This window comes from Gigantopelta aegis, chromosome 1 (genome assembly GCF_016097555.1).
Source record: "Gigantopelta aegis isolate Gae_Host chromosome 1, Gae_host_genome, whole genome shotgun sequence".
In the NCBI taxonomy this organism is placed as follows: domain Eukaryota; kingdom Metazoa; phylum Mollusca; class Gastropoda; order Neomphalida; family Peltospiridae; genus Gigantopelta; species Gigantopelta aegis.
Genome location: NC_054699.1, coordinates 37060009 through 37081084, shown reverse-complemented (window position 1 = coordinate 37081084; position 21076 = coordinate 37060009). Strand labels below are relative to the sequence as shown.

The 21076-nt window shown below is 34.3% G+C and overlaps 1 protein-coding gene across 2 annotated transcripts in view; it reads left to right on the top strand.

The window, feature by feature from the left end:
* The window catches only part of LOC121374539 (cullin-4A-like), a 68762-nt gene that overhangs the window by 2009 nt on the left and 45677 nt on the right, over window positions 1-21076 (top strand). For both annotated transcript variants that reach the window (XM_041501647.1, XM_041501654.1), the window contains exons 2-5: window positions 4140-4359; window positions 5934-6003; window positions 11836-11909; window positions 12811-12973. In XM_041501647.1, coding sequence (XP_041357581.1) covers window positions 4140-4359; window positions 5934-6003; window positions 11836-11909; window positions 12811-12973 — 527 coding nt within the window. The remainder of the gene's footprint in view (window positions 1-4139; window positions 4360-5933; window positions 6004-11835; window positions 11910-12810; window positions 12974-21076) is intronic.

The following is a 21076-nucleotide window of genomic DNA, read 5'->3' as shown; positions in this document are numbered from 1 at the left end:
TCCCGGTGGGATACTGGGCTCTTGAAATCTGGTATCCAAAATTAAGTTCTGTTATCCCTGGGATACCGTTAATCTCGAACACTGCATACAGCCCCAAGTTCAGCCAGCGAATGTTTCGGTAACATTCACGAACTATATGATTGGTTCCCAACGTGGCCATTTGGTTTACCGTGAAGTGCACGGAACGCATCAACACAGTACCGAAAATTATCATTTCCATGAAATCCAGGGGCCTGACACACACACACTACATAGGGGATGAAGAGAGATAACGAAAGAAAGAAAGAGGGAGGGGGAGTTGGGGGTCAGTTATAGTTTTCTTACTTGCACAACCAATCGAAGTCTGTGAACAGCTTCGCTGCCGTGGTCAAGCTTTGATGGATGATGCTTGCTGCAGACTACAGAATTACAAAAGTCACAAGTGTACAAAAGGGGTAAAGATGAAGTTTGTGTTTGGAAATTTTGGTTACCCGGCAGACAACTGAATCGTAAATTTCCATGTCCAAGCAAATTTTTACCCATCTGGGGTGAGCAGACAAGTACTTTTGGCCAGCCCTGCCTTATGCTGTGATCATTGGAAGTCATGAATATCATATTGCACAATTCACAAGTTGTGAAGAGTGTACGTTTGGCGAAATAACCCATGTACATTCTCTTCACAACTCGTGGCAAAAATGGCGGAACAAATCCAAATCATTAGTGCAATTATGAGTTAGGGTGTGTGAGATTGGAGTGACGGTGCAGATTGTCTATACATCGCCTGCACGCTCTTGACTTGGCGAAGTCGTGTTCACAATTTGGAATTTGTGAATTCACGATATTCATGTGTGCACCAAATGAATACAGCGTTAGTGCTACAGTATTAAGTTAATAACAGTTTAAGTTATTACATGTTTTTTAAAGGTGCATATAGATTTAAAAACTTATTTTTATTTTCATACAATTCCAAAGGTTGTCAGGTGGTATTATTAAAAAAATTACTGGTCAGAGTCATTTTATCACAAAGTTTAAAAAATTGTTGGATATGCAGTTACGAAAACTGATGAAAACATCATGCCCTTTTCTAGCTGGCAAAATGGAGTTTTATTCTGCCGAAATGCAACTCAAGTCGCCATGTTACTAGCACTCAGTAACGAGAAGTAGAAGTCACCGTAATATTCTGATCAGGACTAATCTGATTTTAAAAACATTGACAAAACAGACTTCAAGATACCGACTTGTATAGTGTCATGGCTCACATAACACCTTGTCAGTCCATGGTTTTACTTTGGCACAAGACTACATCAATATGTTGTGCAGTTTGTCGTGACCAATCAACAGGGCACAATATTTCACGAGAACTGTTGTTCTGTTTGCGTGTCGGTTATGCAACTTTAAAATCACGATAACCGCCAATGTGGTGAACAATTATTATTCTAAAATTAAAAGTATTCTATCGGAAGTCAAATTGAAAATCAATTTAATTTTTTAATACATTTGAACCACCAATGTAACATAGAACCGTAGTTCAAGTGTTTTAGGATTAGGTAGATCAAACTCATTGGTTACTAGAATTATATTCACGTAACTGAACCAGTGGTTACCTAAATAAAACTCATGTGAACTGACTTCCCATTACCTAAGGTTTTGAAATATTGTCCCCTGAATCAAGCGTTGTGCAGTTCTTGGCCAAATACATTTCAATAATGCCAGAAAATACTCATTATTACTTTCATTTTAATGTAACAATGACATATTATTTAATACTATTCAGGGCTGACGAGACTGGGCAAAGTGAGCCCAAACTTCACTTTGACCAGACTGACTTCGCCGTGCTAGTCACCGTAAGGTGAAATCTGTGTCGCCTTTTTAAAAATAGCCATCACTTGCAATGTACACAATCGTGGATGAATGGTGAAGAACTTGACGAAGACCTATTCATAAATAATAATTAAGTGTGAAGTGTCTGAGAGTTTGAAGAGAGACTGGCCCCAGAAAATCATGCGACAGGCTCACAGATAGACGGTCTAGCTGAGACAACACCCGTGTCTGGCACTAATAGTTGGCCTAAATGTGCTACTTACTGTTGAAGCGTATTGTCAGGGAAATGTGCTGGAAATTGTACACGGGTAGGGATCTAGACTATGACGAGTGCATTTTTTTTAGGGAGTTTGGGTCATGCTCCACTGGAAAAAAATATTCATTTGGAGCAACAGACCTCGACGTGAAAAAAATGCGGGGAGTAATTAACTAGTTTTACGTAGACTTTGTCATAATGAATAAATTCAACATACAAAACAGATGTCGAAATTATAAAATAGTACAGGCAAACCTGTTACAACTAGCAGATTTTTAATGTATATACACTCATAATGAGCAGTGACCTGTCTTACACACCTAGCAGCCACTTAAACTGGATCCCCAAATCGCTAAAGTGCCGGTGTTAAGCGGCCCCTGTAAATTCTTTAAACATTTTTTTTAATTGTAAACAAGTGTGACATGGTGCAGTAAATAAACAATTTCCACACTTTCACGGATACTAGTACCCATTCAGTCTGACAACTCCGCAGTGTATTGATTAAGAAACTATAACTGTGGAGCGCATTTAATTGCCTCTGGGTAATCTAAGCTTGAACGTGGTCGATTAATCTACTAGGACAATACTCTGCATGGAGTAGGTATTCAATGAAATGAGAAGACAAACTTGTGAGAGAATGAATTCTAAAAAGTTAAATTAATGTGTTCAATTACATTTTATTATTTGTATAAAGAAGGTGACATGTGGAAAGGTGATTAAAAAACAAAAAATATAGAGCACATATCCCTCAATTAGCAGAACAGACGGTAAAAATGAAAAAAAAAATACAGATTGTAAAAGTTGGAACTGTATTAAGATAACTTCTTTTTGTGTATTTTATTTTTTGGATAAAAAATTCAAGTCTCCCTGTTGTTAAAACCTTCGCCTTCTCTAGAGTTTGAGAGAGAAGTGACTCTTTGATTTTGACCTCGCTATTGTGTTTTAATGAAAATATTTTTTGTTTTGCTTAAATTTTATTCCTGGAAGTAGTAGTATTTGATAACAAAATATTAAAATTGGAACAAGTGTCTAATTTGGAGTCTTTCAGAATGAACAGGGAACATGTCAAAAATTATGAAATGTACCAATAAATGTTCTCTAAGTCTATTTTGGCCTAGGTGGCGTCATTGTTAGGCCATTGGTCTACAGGCTGGTAGGTACTGGGTTCGGATCCCAGTCAAGGCATGGGATTTTTAATCCAGATACCGACTCCAAACCCTGAGTGAGTGTTCCGCAAGGCTCAGTGGGTAGGTGTAAACCACTTCTACCGATCAGTGATCCATAACTGGTTCAACAAAGTTCATGGTTTGTGTTATCCTGCCTGTGGGAAGTGCAAATAAAAGATCCCTTGCTGCCTGTCGTAAAAAGAGTAGCCTATGTGGTGACAGGGGGTTTCCTCTAAAAAACAGGGTCAGAATGACCATATGTTTGACATCCAATAGCCCAGGGCTTCTAGAATTTTTGTAAAATCCACTAGCCATGGGATCTGTGATTTTTTAAAATTTACTAGCCACAGTTAAAAATTTACTAGCCCTACTTTACTTTAAGTTAATACAATTTTACAAAATAATTAGTAATAATCAGATATGTCACCTAAAGAAGGAGATAGAGCTTAAAAACACTAACATTGGAGGATTGGGGTGGGTGCAGGATATTCATATTTACAAAATAGACTTAACTGTAAGATTTGACAAAATAAAATCACTAGCCGTCGGGCATGGCAGTGGTAGTTATTTACTAGCCCAACATTTAATATCACTAGCCATGGAAGTGGGGCTACAATAATCTAGAAGCCCTGAATAGCCGATGATAAGATAAAAAATCAATGTGTTCTAGTGGCGTTGTTAAATAAAACAAACTACTAAGTCTATTTTTATCAAACACCTCCCCTTTTTCATGGGAAGGAAGAAGTCAATTGGCTGTACCTGTGTATTTAATTGTACTTGGCTGTACCTGTGTCTTTAATTGTAATTGGCTGTACCTGTGTCTTTAATTGTAATTGGTTGTACCTGTGTATTTAATTGTAATTGGCTGTACCTGTGTATCTAATTGTAATTGGCTGTACCTGTGTATCTAATTGTAGATAAGCCGACGATGCCGGAGAACTTTCAGCAGGACACATGGAAGAAGCTAGGCGAGGCGGTGAATGCGATACACAGGAGCTGTGCGATCCGCTACAGCCTGGAGGAGCTGTACCAGGCCGTGGAGAACATGTGCTCCTACAAGATGTCCGCCAATCTGTACGACCAGCTGAAGCATATCTGTGAAGACCACGTCAGGGCCAGCCTCGACCAGTTCCTGGGATATCCTTTCTGCAGAAATCGTTAGAGCTGGGCTATATCCCGTATTTAATACCCATATGGTTAAAAATATTTAATATCCTATAAATACTGTTAAGTATCATGTCAGTAAAGATTTACTGTACTGAGCAAACCACAAAATACTTAAATTTTGGTATTGAACAATATTCTCGCCATTAAGTAAAACACTATAACAATATATCTGACAACATTACTCTAATGCAAACTGACTGACAAGAAGAACATGTGGGCACTGTATTCCCAATAAAAGTTGGAGGAAATGTTACACAGAAAATTCAGCATGTCAAATGTTCACATGGTGATATTGGATTATAAAATAATACGAACGTTATACAAGCGTACGTTTAGAGCCAGGTATACCCATCCCAAAACACGCTCAGTATACATGTATGTGTAGGTATTGGGTTTTTGTCAATACTGGATACCGCACCAATACCAAGGTAAATTGCCCTCAAGATAACGATGCGGAACATGAAATGTTAATACTACCCAGCTCTATAAATTGTGTATTTAATAATCTGGGCACAATTGTTAAAATAACCCTGGGTTAGTCTAATATTTTCCTTTTTATTGTTATTGCACAAATAGTACCTTTGATTGTTCTAAAACTAGTTTGAACATAATGTTTTCAATTATTATTTGTATTGGTTCAATGCTTGGTTTTGAAAATGTCTGTTAACTACTGCTTGAGCTGATGTTAAAACATCTGGCCCCAGGTTATCATAGAGGCAGTCCTTGGTTTTTGAAAATTATAGGCGAGTGGAAAATCGCACACCTCAATATGCTAAGGCGAGTGAAAAATCGCACACCTCAATATGCTATGGCAAGTGGAAAATCGCACACCTCAATATGCTAAGACGAGTGAAAAATCACACACCTCAATATGCTAAGGCGAGTGAAAAATCACTCTCTAAAATAAATAAAATAGGCAGTGTACATGTAGCTCCTATTGGATTTTGACTTGTACATCTAGAAAATTGTCTATTAAACCAGTATTTCCCGATTTGTTCAACAAAGAGAAATACCAGTTTAACGACTGCATGGAAGCCACTGCCATGTTTTTAATTTTATTGTTTTAATAAAAGGATCTTCCTATCAGCTAAATGAGCTATGAAAACTGTTGATTTTTGTAAACAGTGGAAATAAATATACCCATCTATTTTACGTGCGGCGTTTGTTGAGTGTAACATGCGCTGTTTTTCACACTCGTCAGATTGAAATTACGAGCGCGATCGCACCCGCGCACCCTTAAAAAGCAAGGTCTGTAGAGGTACCTTTGTTTGATACTAGTTTAAAATGGCTTAGATTGCTCTAGGGGAGCATTTTGCCCATGACAAAAACAATCCAGAATTGATGTAGGTGACAAATTCTTAAGTGTGTGCCCTGAATGTGCTATATCATAGCTACAAACTGCCAATTTTCACTGATTTTAGGTTTATTTGTCATAAAGTACTACACAATTTATTGATTTCACACACATTAGAATGTATGTGTTAGTTGCTTGTTATTGTGTATTGACTTGTGTATTCTGTGTTAATATCCTTAACATGTGGTACAGAGTCGCTGGACTATGAACAATTCCTCAAGCTTATAGACAACTGTTGGCAGGGCCATTGTAGACAAATGGTAAGAAATCATTTACTGTACTCTGCAGCCAGGTGCCTACGTCGAATGTTATTCATATGTAGTTGGTGGCATGGATAAACACAACACTAAACAAACAGATTTACCTGACTAAAAATATTGTGTGATGGGTGGGAATGGATGCTTCAGGTCCCTGCCTAAATGTGCACCTGGCAGCATTAATAGAGAAAAGAGGTCACTGGCTTTGTTTCTGGAGAAATAAGAGATGTTTTTTCAAATGGGAAAAAAAATTACACTATTGTATGGCATTTCAGTTTTAAAACAATATGGTAAAACAAATTTTAGGTGCATAACAGTTTCAGACAGGTTATGCATATTTTGAATCTGCTGATGCCTGTTTATGAATATTTCGTTTTTTAATTATCAACAGTAAATGCATACAAGAAAAACTCTTAATTAATGCATTATACACGTTCATCAGATATGATCTCAAAGTTCATTGAACATTCTTTGTTGCATTATGGTCTGAAGTGACAAAATGCAGTGGCATCAATGATAGTGGTAGAGGGTCATTCCGTGGTAATGATTTAAACCAGGACGTGACATTCTGACTCTTATGATCTCCTTCACTAAAAATCCTTTTTAAATGAAAATGCAGTTTTATCATTTATAGACTAATAAGCATGTCAGGCCTGATTTTGTTTTTGTAAAAAAAAACCAAGACTTATAAAGTGAAAAGTAAAATATGCCAGGACGTGACGAAAATGGACATCACGTTTTTTAACACTGCAGTAAATTCCAAAACTCTGCTCGCCTGATAGAATGTTTGCTTATTGAAATACACTGTTTAACACAATATCCAATATATTTCTAAATGCCGTATAGCAATTTACTAAAACAATATTCTTTATGATGTAACATTTTAGTAGGAGGTAGCACGTGACTTTTTGTTCAGTTCACTTGCACAACTAATAAATGATATGTATATCAAATACTAGTAATGAAACACTGTTCATTTATGAAATCAATGATATTTACTTGTTTTAAGTGTTTTTATCATCAAAATAAGTGCATAAAATCCTGATTAATTGAACTGTCATTGTGCAAAAAAAAAGTTCTCATACAATATTCATATAATATACTTTTATAACCAGTGACCATACTGTCAACAGCATTGTTTATCCTGTTGTTGCTAAGTATGGTGATTTTTGTCTTACCTTTACATTAAACTACATGTACAAACTAAAAAGATGAAGTATAGGTATAACCTTTTTGTTGGCTGCAGCATCAACTTTTGCATTTAGCTCAACATTGATTGTACAAATGTAGCTACATTTCTCATAAATTACATGTCCTGCATCAGTAAAGCTTCAATTTTAGTTCTATCTATGAATGTTCACCTCGGTGCACATCAAAATTAGTTTTTCAGCTTTATTATTTTAAAATTTTAATTTAATTTTTGGAAGTTTAATTTTTTTAATGTTTTAAAAACATTTTTAACATGCATTGAGATAGATATCTACAGATATACTATGAATGACACTGAATAAGTTTATGGTAGGCCAGACATTTAATTCTGTAGAATTCTTGTTTGCAATTTACCATATGTTTTAGAATTAATATATTATTATATTTTGTCTTTTGTTGGTATTTTTATGATCATCTGATTTAACTGGAATTTAAAATATGAACCCCAGTCAGTACAGAAATTATAATTTTTGGACAGTTTCGTCTTTTTGTTCATCATTATCTGATAGGCCAAACTATCAACAATGTATATTAATATAAACTGTTGATGGATGACAATAGCAAAATTCTCAATGACACAATTGATTAGAATTCCCCCAAGTTTTAGCTTCCACATGTATATGAGCCGACACAAGGCAAAACCTACAACTTTGTCTTATTTTTTGGTAAATAACAGGTAATAACCTTACAAAACTAAATCTCAGGTATTTGGGCTCTTTCTTAATTATATTTTGTAAAAATACAGCATTAATGACGTCAAGTTTTCAAAATCAAAGTAGACGATGTCAAAATGAAATTTCAATGTACCTTATTCTAGGTTACTTTCCCACCCAATTTCAGTGAAATCAATTAATTGGTATTGGTACTTTTTTCATTTGATTTTTACCCAGTATTTTAACTTATATATTCCGATTTAAAAAAACAAAAACAAAACTCTACAGATCCCATCCATGAATGTAATACTAATTAGTGAGACTATAACTATAATATTTCGCACCAATGTTTTTCAATTTTCTGTTACATATTGCACCCCACTTTATTCAGATTCCTGTATCCACTATGGAGTAATTTTATATTTTGTTGATGGTTGGAAGTAGGCATGTTGTAACCTGGTACTTGGGGGCGAACAAAGGGTCGAATGGTTTTATATTTAGTTTTGTTTCTGTTGTGACAAGTGTTCTCACTTCTCCATTTAAGTGGGGCGGCCGGCCCGCTTTCGTGTTTTGCCACCCCCTTTATTTTTCTCCATCCCTCTTTATTTTCCCACATCCTACTACTTGTATATTTTACGGAACCCAGCTCTGCTACCTGTATTTCATATTGGACACTTTTTTTCCCTTCTGAAAAAAAAAAATCGACCAGTCGATCAAAGAAAACAAGCCGCGGTGTGGAAAAACTTCAGTAGCTTACAATAGTTACCGTAACATAATTTAACACTATTTTAACAGCCTCGGTCAATCAGTCTTTTGTGTTCATTAACTTTAGTCTGATATTTTGTTCTCAATTGCAGATGTAGTTAGTCGTAACTGATGATTTTTAATTACTGTCGTTTGTTTATTCGGCAATTCTTTATAAAATATTAGAAATTTTTAATTTTGGGGGTATCACCACTTATAAAAATAACGGAAGTGGTAGTGTGCATCATTAAAAGCATTTTTCATGGACGCCAAATTATATATACACCGCCTTTACAAAAATGAAACTACTTTTTATCACCTGACGATATCAGTATGATCGATTCATTCGATGAAGAAATAAAAAGAACACAGACATGTTATCCCAATTTAAGGGATCACCTTTATTTTTTTTAGATATCTTGGAATCTTTATTAAAATAATATTAAAACACGGTGTATGTCTTTTCGCAAAGTCGACCAATACCCAACGATAGGCCTACACATAGCCCAAGTACTCAGGCTAGCCTATACGGTAACCATGTTTCCCACCCTTTTTTCTCTTTTTCTCTTCTGGTTTCTTTTTTTAGGGGGGGGTGGGGGTGGAGGGGGTCTTCCGCCCTCATTTAATTTTTACCCAGCGAGAATATTATGTAGGCCTACATTTCCTGCTCTTTTTCCGTTTCCCTCAACTTCAAAATATGGTCATAAATTTGATTTTCAGATTATTTTCTAAAAGACAATCCACTGCATCCTTTCTGTAACTTGTGCTAATTGGATCAGGTTCAGTGTCATTCTGCTCACTGGTGTTATCATCAGATAAGTGTTTGATTTTATGTTCAGTATTATTGTCAACATCTGCTGGACTGTATTTATCATATTCATCCAATACAGTTAAAGTTAAAGTTAGAGAACATTGATTTATTAATCATTGGCTATCGGATGTCAAACATTTGGTAATATTGACCTATAGTCTTACAGAGGAAACCTGCTACATTTTTCTATTAGTAGCAGCGGATGTTTTATATACACCATCTCAGACAGGTTTTCAGTATTTAGATTATAACTAGGAGTAGAAATAGTGGTGTTGATTGTAGTCCACAGAACAGGTAGGCCTAACCGAGTGATAGACCCATGCAACCCGATATGATCCTAATTTGATGTTTGGTCTAACTTATGAATATTGTATATAACCTCTGGAAAAGTTGCTGAACTTTATGTTATGTATAATCATGTACGTTATAAAAACGTTTTATACTTGCATACCATATCGATATATAGGACTTCTCCCTATGTTTGTAGATGTGTATCAAAGTACTAATGGTATCACTAACGATCTTGACCAATGTTCTCAGATACAAAATACAAAATAGTAACCAAACACTATTGTACATACAGATATATGTTTACTTCAAACTGATCTTCATGTAAAGAAGAAGATGTCATCTTCTAAATTCTTCAAAACAAACAATGCAAACAGAATGTCAACTTTTAATTCCGTGTTTAGATGTGATGTCAAACTTTGAGCTGCATTTACTCGGTTTCTGACGTCATGCTAAGTTGTAGGTTTGCGCATGTGACGGCTCATATATCTTTATCAATTGCATCCTTCACTGGAGAATTGTTGGTTTATATATTCCAATTCATGTTTGGATACCTGTATCTGGCAAGGAATAAACTTAAGATTCTAGCAGCACATTGTATTTAACAATTCTTTGACACAATATTTATTTTATGTATATACCAGTTTAGATTCACAAAATGGAAAATTTGGTATTAATACAATATTCTTTAAATTGGTGGATTATCAATAATTCATTATTTGGTGAAGACATAGAAGCACAGAATTAATTGATAATAGTATTTTTGTATCTACATAAATCCATGTTAAATATTCCCCTGAACGTCCAGTTTTTCCCTTTCCGATTCTTGATGGCGAGAGCAAAAATATTGAAAATAAAAGTAATTTCTTTTAGGTACATGTGCATTATCTAGTCAGTTTTGCCAATTTCTCTATATAGAGAGATTTAATACATTTTTAATCTTTACTCAGTTTAACCTGCCATCTTGAATGTCACGTCCTGGCTCAAAGTTTGAGGTGGTTATTTTAATCATTTAATACAACCAGTCATCATTATACCTTTTATTTATACTTGAAACATTGAGAAGAAGACTTAAAAAGGATTTTCATTTCTGAAAAATAGTTTTTAAATAAAACTAACTTTTATATGTCAAATCAGCCAGGACGTGACATATATTTTGAAAAATAATTTAATATACTAATTATGATATGAAAGAAGGGAAAGTAGTCATTTCATATGCAGTATATTTTAGATGTGATGTCCTGATTTTTTAATTTGACATAACAGTAATGAAGTATTACCAAAGAATAAATGTCACGTCCTGGCTTACAAAAATAATTTTTTCAAATAAAACTGTCATTAAAACCCATAAAACATAAGTAAATTGGCAATAAAAGTATATTTGTATGTGCTTACGGGTGTTAACATTAAAAACTTAGTTTAACAGATCATTTTGAAATTTTCACACCTATGGACCAAATACATACATGTGTACATGGAATGACCCTAGATGAGGTCATTTTGCCATTTATCGGGTCTTTCAGACTATCACATAAATCTTTAGACTGTTGTGTTTTTAAACCCAGTAAGTATATATATTGGTATTTCAAAATGCTCTTTTTACGAATTTACGAAACCTGATTTTCTTAAACATAAATGTTTCATACTATGTAGTTATGTAGTAGTGTTGGTATAAAGTGCTCCTGCTGGCAGTAGCTAGTTGGAATCTCCCTATTAGTTCACTTGGTTCAGTTCTGGGCTCCCATACTGAGGGTCCGTGGTTTGAATCCCCTCATGAGGTTGAGTTATCTGTTACAAGTACACACATGTAAGACCCATACTGAGGGTCCGTGGTTTAAATCCCCTCATGAGGTTGAGTTATCTGTTACAAGTACACGCATGTAAGACCCATACTGAGGGTCCGTGGTTTGAATCCCCTCATGAGGTTGAGTTATCTGTTACAAGTACACACATGTAAGACCCATACTGAGGGTCCGTGGTTTGAATCCCCTCATGAGGTTGAGTTATCTGTTACAAGTACACGCATGTAAGACCACAACAAGCTCTGTTAATTCGGCCCACAAAATCTGTTGGCCACATCGTTGAAGGACCAATTAAATTATTAATTGTCATATTGTTGTTTACTTTCAGATAATGATCAGGAGTATATTTTTGTTCTTAGATAGAACATATGTACTTCAGAACTCGACAATTCTTTCAATATGGTACGTCAAGTTTTTATCAGTTCGTTTAGAATTAATTGCTTATTGGAAGTCTCTTCTGGTTGAGACTGTTGATACTGTGTAAGCTAGGATACATCATCGACGATATACTTAGACATATAATACAAACTGTTAAAAATGGTGCCATATTCATACAATTCTTTCCGCTGTTTAGTTGGATGTATTTAAACACATTATTGAGCACCATTTGAATATGTCGCGATGAGTATTTGCAAGAAGTAAAATTGGTAATAATGGATTCTAGTTGGCATTGTGGTTATTAAAACAAAACAAAATTAGGAGCAACAATTATATTACACATGAAGACTGATTTCCTTACACTGTAATTATTATATAGGTGGATGACTTGAAACACAATAGTAGGATCAGGTTTTTGTTAATGCTGTGCATTCTTTCTGAAAAATTATTTACACTAACAATTTTTTAAATGTATTTTTAAATTAGAATGGGGATAACTGTTGTATTTAACCATTTGCAGTCTTTAATATTGGTTTCACAGTCGCAAATATCCATTTTACTGTTTGTGCTTTGCATCACCTGTAAATGTACAAATGTAGTTTATTAATCAGCTTTGTTGTGCGTTCTGCTGTGTATTTGTGTTGTTGTTGTGCAGGGACATGGGGCTAGACTTGTTTGTATTTGTGTTGTTGTTGTGCAGGGACATGGGGCTAGACTTGTTTGTATCTGTGTTGTTTTTGTGCAGGGACATGGGGCTAGACTTGTTTGTATTTGTGTTGTTGTTGTGCAGGGACATGGGGCTAGACTTGTTTGTATCTGTGTTGTTGTTGTGCAGGGACATGGGGCTAGACTTGTTTGTATCTGTGTTTTTGTTGTGCAGGGACATGGGGCTAGACTTGTTTGTATTTGTGTTGTTGTTGTGCAGGGACATGGGGCTAGACTTGTTTCGGAACTACATCATCAGTCACAAGACGGTTGAGTCGAGAACCGTGGATGGACTACTGCGACTCATCGAAAAGGAGCGGAACGGCGAGGCAGTCAACCGGCAGTTGCTCAAGAGTCTGCTACGCATGTTGTCAGATCTGCAGGTACGTGGCGGTGCAGTGTCTCATTAACTTTAACTTTGTATTCTTTAACAACACCACTAGAGCACATTGACTTATAAATCATCGGCTATTAGATGTCAAACATTTGGTAATTTTGACATATAGTCTTAGAGAGGAAACCTGCTACATTTTTTCATTAGTAGCAAGGAAACTTTTATATGCACCATTCCACTGACAGGATAGCACATACCACGGCCTTTGATATACCTGTTGTGGTGCACTGGCTAGAACAAGAAATAGCCCAATGGGCCCACCAACAAGGATCGATCCTAAACCGACCGCGTATCAAGCGAACGGTTTACCACTGGGCTACGTCTCGCCCCACTTCTCGTTAAGACGTCAACATCCAACACTGCATTATTAAAGAGAATGTCATGTGTTTGCTATTGCAACACTTTCAGACCCAAAAGCATTTGTAATGACTGACCTTACATATATGTTTTTGTTTTTTTTAGAATATCAATCTTTGTTTAAAGAGGGCTGTTCTAGAAGACAAGGCTAGATTTTACCTCCCAATAATTTCACTTGTACAAACAAATATATCTTAAGATGTAAATTGCAGTTTTGGCTAAGTACTAACAACATTTGCACGATCAGAAACACATTGAAAATATCAGCACTGATATTTAAACAAAGAAATGTATTTAATGAGTAATTGTATTTGTTGAAAAGGCTCTTGTTAGTCAGAAACATCTTACAATGGTAGCAAACTCAGGTCAGTCTCTTTGACTTCAGTGAATACTTTTTGTTTTCAGGATAATTGTGTGCCTAGCGATATGTTTTTGCTATTTCTTATACATAAATTTAATTTTGGGGGAAATGGGGGTTTTTAGGATTCGTCAGAAATGCTAAAATGATGTAATATAGATATATATATATATTTTGGGATTCACGAAAATACAGAATCCTGCTAAATTCGCAATCTGTATACAGACCTGTCAACCCTCCCGGATTCCGCGGAAGTCTCCCGGTATTTGATCAAATCTCCTTTCACCTGTGCGGGAGACAATTTCTCCTGTTAAATGACATTTTTGTAAGCATAAAAAAAAATAGATCCTCCACCAAGGTAAACATCTACGGTCCGGTTTTTTTAACATTTTGACATTTATTGGACCCGATGTTTACAACTTTAATAGCAAAAACAAGCGCGAGTTTTCCGCCCAGATTTCAGGCGGAATCGATACAACCATGGAATTAATTATTTCGTGGCGAAATATGAGATGTACTAACAAATATAAACACTTACTGTATAAAGAAAACCTCCCGACTTACGTTTTACGTATAAATAGACAGTTTGTTCAAATAGTAATCCTGTATTAATCCAGTTGTCAGTTACGAACAAAATCTTGAATATTCCCGCCGGCCATTATGAGCATATTTAAAATGTGATTGAAAACTGTTGGCGGAATCGGATTATTTTTATTATTCGTCTCTGGTTCACGAGTTTCTTCCACAATACTTAATGGAATATCACGTTTAATAATAATAATGATGATAATAATAAATAAACTAATTAATGAATAATAAAAAAATTTAATCAGTTAATAAATAATACATTAATTAATAACTAATTAATATAATAAATAATTAATTAATACTTAATAAATAATAATATAATAGTAAATTACTGAATAATGTTAGTAATTATAATAAATAACATAATAAATAAATTATTGATTTAATAATAATAAATAAATTAATTAATTAATTTAATTATTAACTAAATGAAAATGTTTTTTTTTTTCATTTATAAATGTTTCCATTACACACACACACACACACACTTATATACACACAAGACAGAGGGGGGTTGGGGGAGACAAGACATAGAGAGATGAAACGGGGTAGCAAGAGATCACACATTTGCTTGTTTCTTGTTGTTTTCTTGTTAATGTGCATTATTCGTAATTAATGTGCATTATTCGTAATTTAGTGTTTAACACACATTGGTATGAGGCAGTTGTCTCAAGCAGCAATTGTCACCAAGTCACACTTACGAATTAATTACATTCAACAACACAGTTAATATTCAAATGGTTACGTAGGAATCAAAATACACATCGGTTTAGCCAATGTGCAGACAGGCACAAGGCAGTTATCACAAGCAGTCACAGTTATACATTAATTATTACAATAAATGTTCATCTGGTTACTAGGCAATCCTCAACAACACAGTTCATGTTAAATTACCGGGGGTAGTCCAGTAGGAATAAATTATCACGAACAGCAGTTGTCATCAACAGTATGAATGAAACACATCAGTGCAATACAACTGTGTTGTTGAGGATAACCTCGCAACTATATGACAATGTTTTGTAATTAATGCATAAGTGTGACAATTGCTGCTTGTGATAACTGCCTTGTACCTGTCTGCACATTGCCTAAACCGATGTGTACTTTGATTCCTACTTAACCGTTTGAACATTAACTGTGTTGTTGACGATTGCCTCACAACCACATGAACATGTTTTGTAATTACAATTCTGTGCAGATTTGTTATGTAACTACATATGACTTATAGTACAATTTTTGAAAGTAGTTAAATGAATGTTTCAAGGAATAAATTAGATGGAGCTGACAATCATTATAACATTTTAGATTTACATGTATAAAATATTTTCAACAGCCAGTTTAACTTTCAAATTGTGTTTCCCCATTTCTTTGTGTGTCTATTCACCTTTCTCCAGAACTTGCTATAAAAGATTAATATAAATATTATGAAAGATTAATGAAACTATTATAATCAATGATTTTTTAGGTTGTGGGGTTGGGCGCTGTGCATGTTAATTACAAGAAATTTATATATATTTTTTTTTTTTATTAAATAAAACCCCTAAAATAACTAATAACCAGTAATTATAGGTAAAAAACGAAAACAAAAGAAGAGTAAAAATTAATAATAAATAAATAAATAAAACCCTTAAAATAGTAAATAAATGAAGGCCTTAAAATAAGTAATGACCTGTACTGACAATCATTATTTTTTTAATAATAATAAAAAAGAATAATACACCCCAAAACTTGAATGTGATATTATTATTAATAATGCATATAATGCAACCCACACAAAGCACATTATATAGAAACAAAAATAACAAAATAAATAATCAATTCCATTCAGTTCAACAATATTTCTTTTTATTGCTTGATACGAATAATTCTCGTTCCGCAATATTTTCATTCCGCATTTTCGATGTGCCAGGATAAAAATAGCTTTCAAATGTTAAATGTGTCATCTTCAAACATCTCATCCTGGAAAGGTTACCAAAGGTATTGTACTTAATATTTTTGTCTGAAATTTATTAAAATATGTTGTTGTACGTGTTGAGGCTCTTAAATAAAGCACATACATGTATGCCTGATTTTATTAAATCGTGATTGCAAATGGAAAATCCAATCCAATGGATAAACGTTAGGGCCTACGGCACAGCAATAAACATCACAATAATAAATATAGTGCCGGAGACGTTTATCTTGATGAACTAATTCAACAGGTTGTGTATTGACATTCAGTGTTGCCAAAAACACACACAAAAACTATCCAATTTAGTTCTAATTCTAGGAACCGGCGTGACGTCACACGGCCTAGTTACCGATCATCCGGGTCTTTGGGGGTGAAGCAAAGCCTTAGTGATTACTGGTTTACATAGAATAAAGTTATCATATTAACTTTTTACATGCCTTACATATTGTCATTTATTTTCTGTAGCTAACACATAATTGCAATATGTCTTATGTGTATTATAACAGCTTGGGTTGCCATATAAGAGAAACAAACAACGGGAATCTGAATTAGTATAATCTATATTTAGTACCGATGTGTTTCCGTGTACTTTAAATGTCAAGGGGACAGGGTAGGTTGGGCAGTTTTGAGGTAATGTTAATTAAAAAAAATTACAATTTTGAAATGATAAGATAATTATTAATATAATAATTATGATGTGGGCTACAAAATATATAATTTGTATTTATAATAAAATTTGTATGCATGATTAAGTTAATTATTTTTATGATTTAATAATTATTTTATTTCCAAATAATATGTAATAATTAAACACCTCTGAATTGTAAAATGTCTTCCCACTGGATTACATAATGCAACTATGACGAATCTGAACTGCCAGACTCCGAGTTGACTGCGATACACACGATCATGACGATGCATGTTAAAATCACATGTCACAGCAAGACAACGAAAAGACCAATTAGCTGTATAAACATACTTGTGTCAGTTAATTTTGTATGTTTGTGCAGTAAAATGTTGGTTATAAGGGTACACTTCAAGAAATTATTTTTGTACAATTAAAAAATGTTGTGTTTGACATTGACATGAAGTTACTCACGGAAATGGGTATAATTCCGGTATATTTCACACGATGTCCGTAATGAGGTTTTACTTATGATTAATGAAAATACAATGTTTATTGCATCATTATAATGATTTTAAATAAGTATCACGCCACCGTTCCTCATTATAGTAAATATTGAATATTAACCCTTATCCTGCCGCATTCTTTTTGCTAAATTTAAAGAATTTTCACCTGTTCTACATTTGTAGTAATTTTATTAAAATCCATGGGCATTTTAACATGAAATTACACCCATATATACCATAATGATCCACCTACGTAATGATAGCATTTTGTAGATGGTTATTTTATTTATGTTACCATAGCAACAGCTGCAAATTTCAATATACAATTTTTTCATTAATAATTAAGAAAACATGAATAAAACACTACTTTTTTTTTTTTAATTTAAGTGTATGCTGTGATTTATTAAGCATAGTGATTGATTTAAAGAAAAAATTAAGCAAACTGCCATTTTTTTTCAGAATAATAGGGTGCAATGCACATACTGTCATCAACGCTTTTTTGTAAATTATGAAGATAATGTCCAACATTAATTATTATACATTTTTAGTAATATTATTAAAATCAGTTGACATTTCAGCATGAAATTATACACATATATACTAAGAATATCCATCTACGTAACGCTAACATTTTATAGTCAGTTATATTATTTATGTTACCATGGCAACAGCTGCAAATTTCAATATACCATATTTTCATTAATAATTATGAAAACTTTAATTAAAAATTAATATTTTTCTTTTAATTTAAGTCTATGCTGTGATTTATTAACCATACTGCTTGATGTAAAGAAAAAATTAAGTTGACTGCGTTTTTTTCTGAAAAATAGGGTCAGATGCGCATTCGGCTATCAACACATTTTTGTAAATTATGAAAATAATTTCCAACATTAACTATTATACATTTCTGGTAATATTATTAAAATCAGTTGACATTTCAGCATGAAATTACACACATATATACTAAGAATATCCACCTACGTAAGGCTAACATTTTATAGTCAGTTATATTATTTATGTTACCATGGCAACAGCTGCAAATTTCAATATACCATATTTTCATTAATAATTATGAAAATTTTAATTAAAAATTAATATTTTGCTTTTAATTTAAGTCTATGGTGTGATCTATTAACCATACTACTCGATTTAGAAAAAGAATTAAGTAGACAGCCAATTTTATTTTTGAATAATAGGGTCAAATGCACATACTACCATCAACGCATTTTTGTAACTTGTGGACATTGTGTCCAACATTACCTAGACACTAAAAATATGTATACTATCTCTATTACTTTATATATCTTTGTCAAATGACACAAGATTTTAAAAAAGGTATATGCCCTTTCACTTCCTGTCATTTTCAAATGAACATAATTAATCCTGTTACCATGGTAACCAATGCAAAAAGAGGAACCGTAACCGTAACCCATATGAAATGTTTTAAATGAATTTATTTGAATACAAATCACTGTATAATGATGTAATAATAAGCTCCCAGCTGTTTACAAGAGATGGGTGAAAATTGTGAATTCTGTTACCACGGTAACCAATGCAAAACAGAAAATTTCTAAAAAAATATAATTTTCAAGGACTGAGAAAAAACAACAATGTATAGTGACATAATTGTACTATGCCTGTAGAAAAGATATATGAAGCTTATTAATTCTGTTACCATGGTAACCAGTTCAAAACTATATGTTACCATGGTATCCAGATCGAAACTGTTACCATGGTAACCAATGCAAACTATTGGTTACCATGGTAAGGTATGTAAAACTGGAAACTATTTGCTGTATGCATGCAACTTTTGGGTCATACGGTCAAAAGTAAAGGACACCAGTAATCAATAATTTGAGGGTACTTGAAAACTCCACATCATAACTGCCGCAACTAGGTGGTTATGGGGTTTGGAAAAAAATTTTAAGCAGCAGCTATCTTACTATAATCATTCTAAAAATTATTAAAACGTATCCATTAATTCCCAAGATTTTAGGGTACATACTTTGACCCTTCATACCCTCTGGCAGAAACCCTGGACACTGATATTAGAATAATAGAAATAGTAAAAAGGACATTATGCATTTCCGTAATTTATTGTGACACAAAATACTTGCCATAGTGCTTCACACGGGCACAATTGTAAAAAAAGAAGAGAAAAATGTCCATTCATCTAAAAAATGTTTTAAACCCAAAGAAACAAACATCAACATGTGAGCCCAAATTAAAATTCAATATGTACCATATACATAATGTGTATCCAGTGTTGAACACTTATGCATGATACAAAATAGATCTAAACGGTCACCTGAGTAAATTGCTGACCACAACGACCAAACACATGGAGTGCGGAGCACCCATTTTCCTAGGGGGATTAAAATGACCAAATTCATGGTTTTGGGTTTTCCATGGGTGAGAGCAACTATCAAATAAATTTGGTTGGAAATGGTCTAGTATTTCTGAAAACATAATAGTTTAAATGCATTTGTCTATATGATAGATGGTTTAATGAATTTGTCTCCTACCTGGGGGTGGGTGGGGGGGGGGGGCAGGGGACACGACATTAACGAAAAACGCAAAACTGATATTTGTATGGTATTCCTGGACACGATAATTGGCTTAATTTCCCCTATTTGTGCCCCACCTTTAGGAGAGGGGTAGAATGACCAAATTCACAAGGAAATGGGTCACGAATATGCAATTTCTATATAACTATTGTGATCTCCATCCCCACCTAGGGGACATTCACAAGTTATATACACTGGTCATCTATTTGCCTTTATATATTATTTGAATACTATCCAGGTATAGCATTTTGGGCAAATGAGCTGGCCTAAAACCTTTTAACCATGTATTTCCATCATTTTACTCTGACACAATATTAGTTGTAATCCATGTAAAAATATGTAGTGATTCATTTGCAACCCTATATAGCTGTTCATGGCTGTAACTAGGATTTAAACAATGAACCAATGAGCATGGAAGGTGCAAGACACCATTTTGCAGTCATTTCAGGAAGGTTACATACTTAAAACATCAGTATCAATAAACTATTTTTCTATTATTTTAACACCCCCCCCCCCCCCCCCCCCCCCCCCCCCCCCCCCCCCCCCCCCAAATGTATTCCTCCCACACCAGGGGCGGGATGCAGCCCAGTGGTAAAGCACAGTTGGTTTGGGACTGATTCCCATCGGCGGGCTCACTGGGCTATTTCTCGTTCCAGCCAGTGCTCCATGACTGGTATATCAAAGGCTGTGGTATGTACTATCCTGTATTTGGGATGGTGTATATAAAAGATGCCTTGCTACTAATGGAACAATGTAGGGGGTTTTCTCTCTAAGACTACTAGTATGTCAAAATTACCAAATGTTTGACATCCAATAGCCGATTAATAAATCAGTGTGCTCTAGTGGTGTCGTTAAATAAAAAATAAAACACACACACACACACACCATTGCCTCTACCCGTTAGCTGAGACCCTGCTGTTTGGCAGTAAAGCTAATATGAATAATAATTGTTGTTATCTAGATTCTGGGATTTTCGTTCGACTCTGGCAGAAATGTGCCTGCATACCCAACAAAAATGAGAGCCCGTATGCTTAGGCCTATGCCGCTTCATATTTTAATTTTTTTTAATTTTGGGCCCTGTCGCTTAGGCCCTTGGAGAGGGAGGTCAGAATGTGTTTATGTGTGGCACAAAATGTAGTTGGA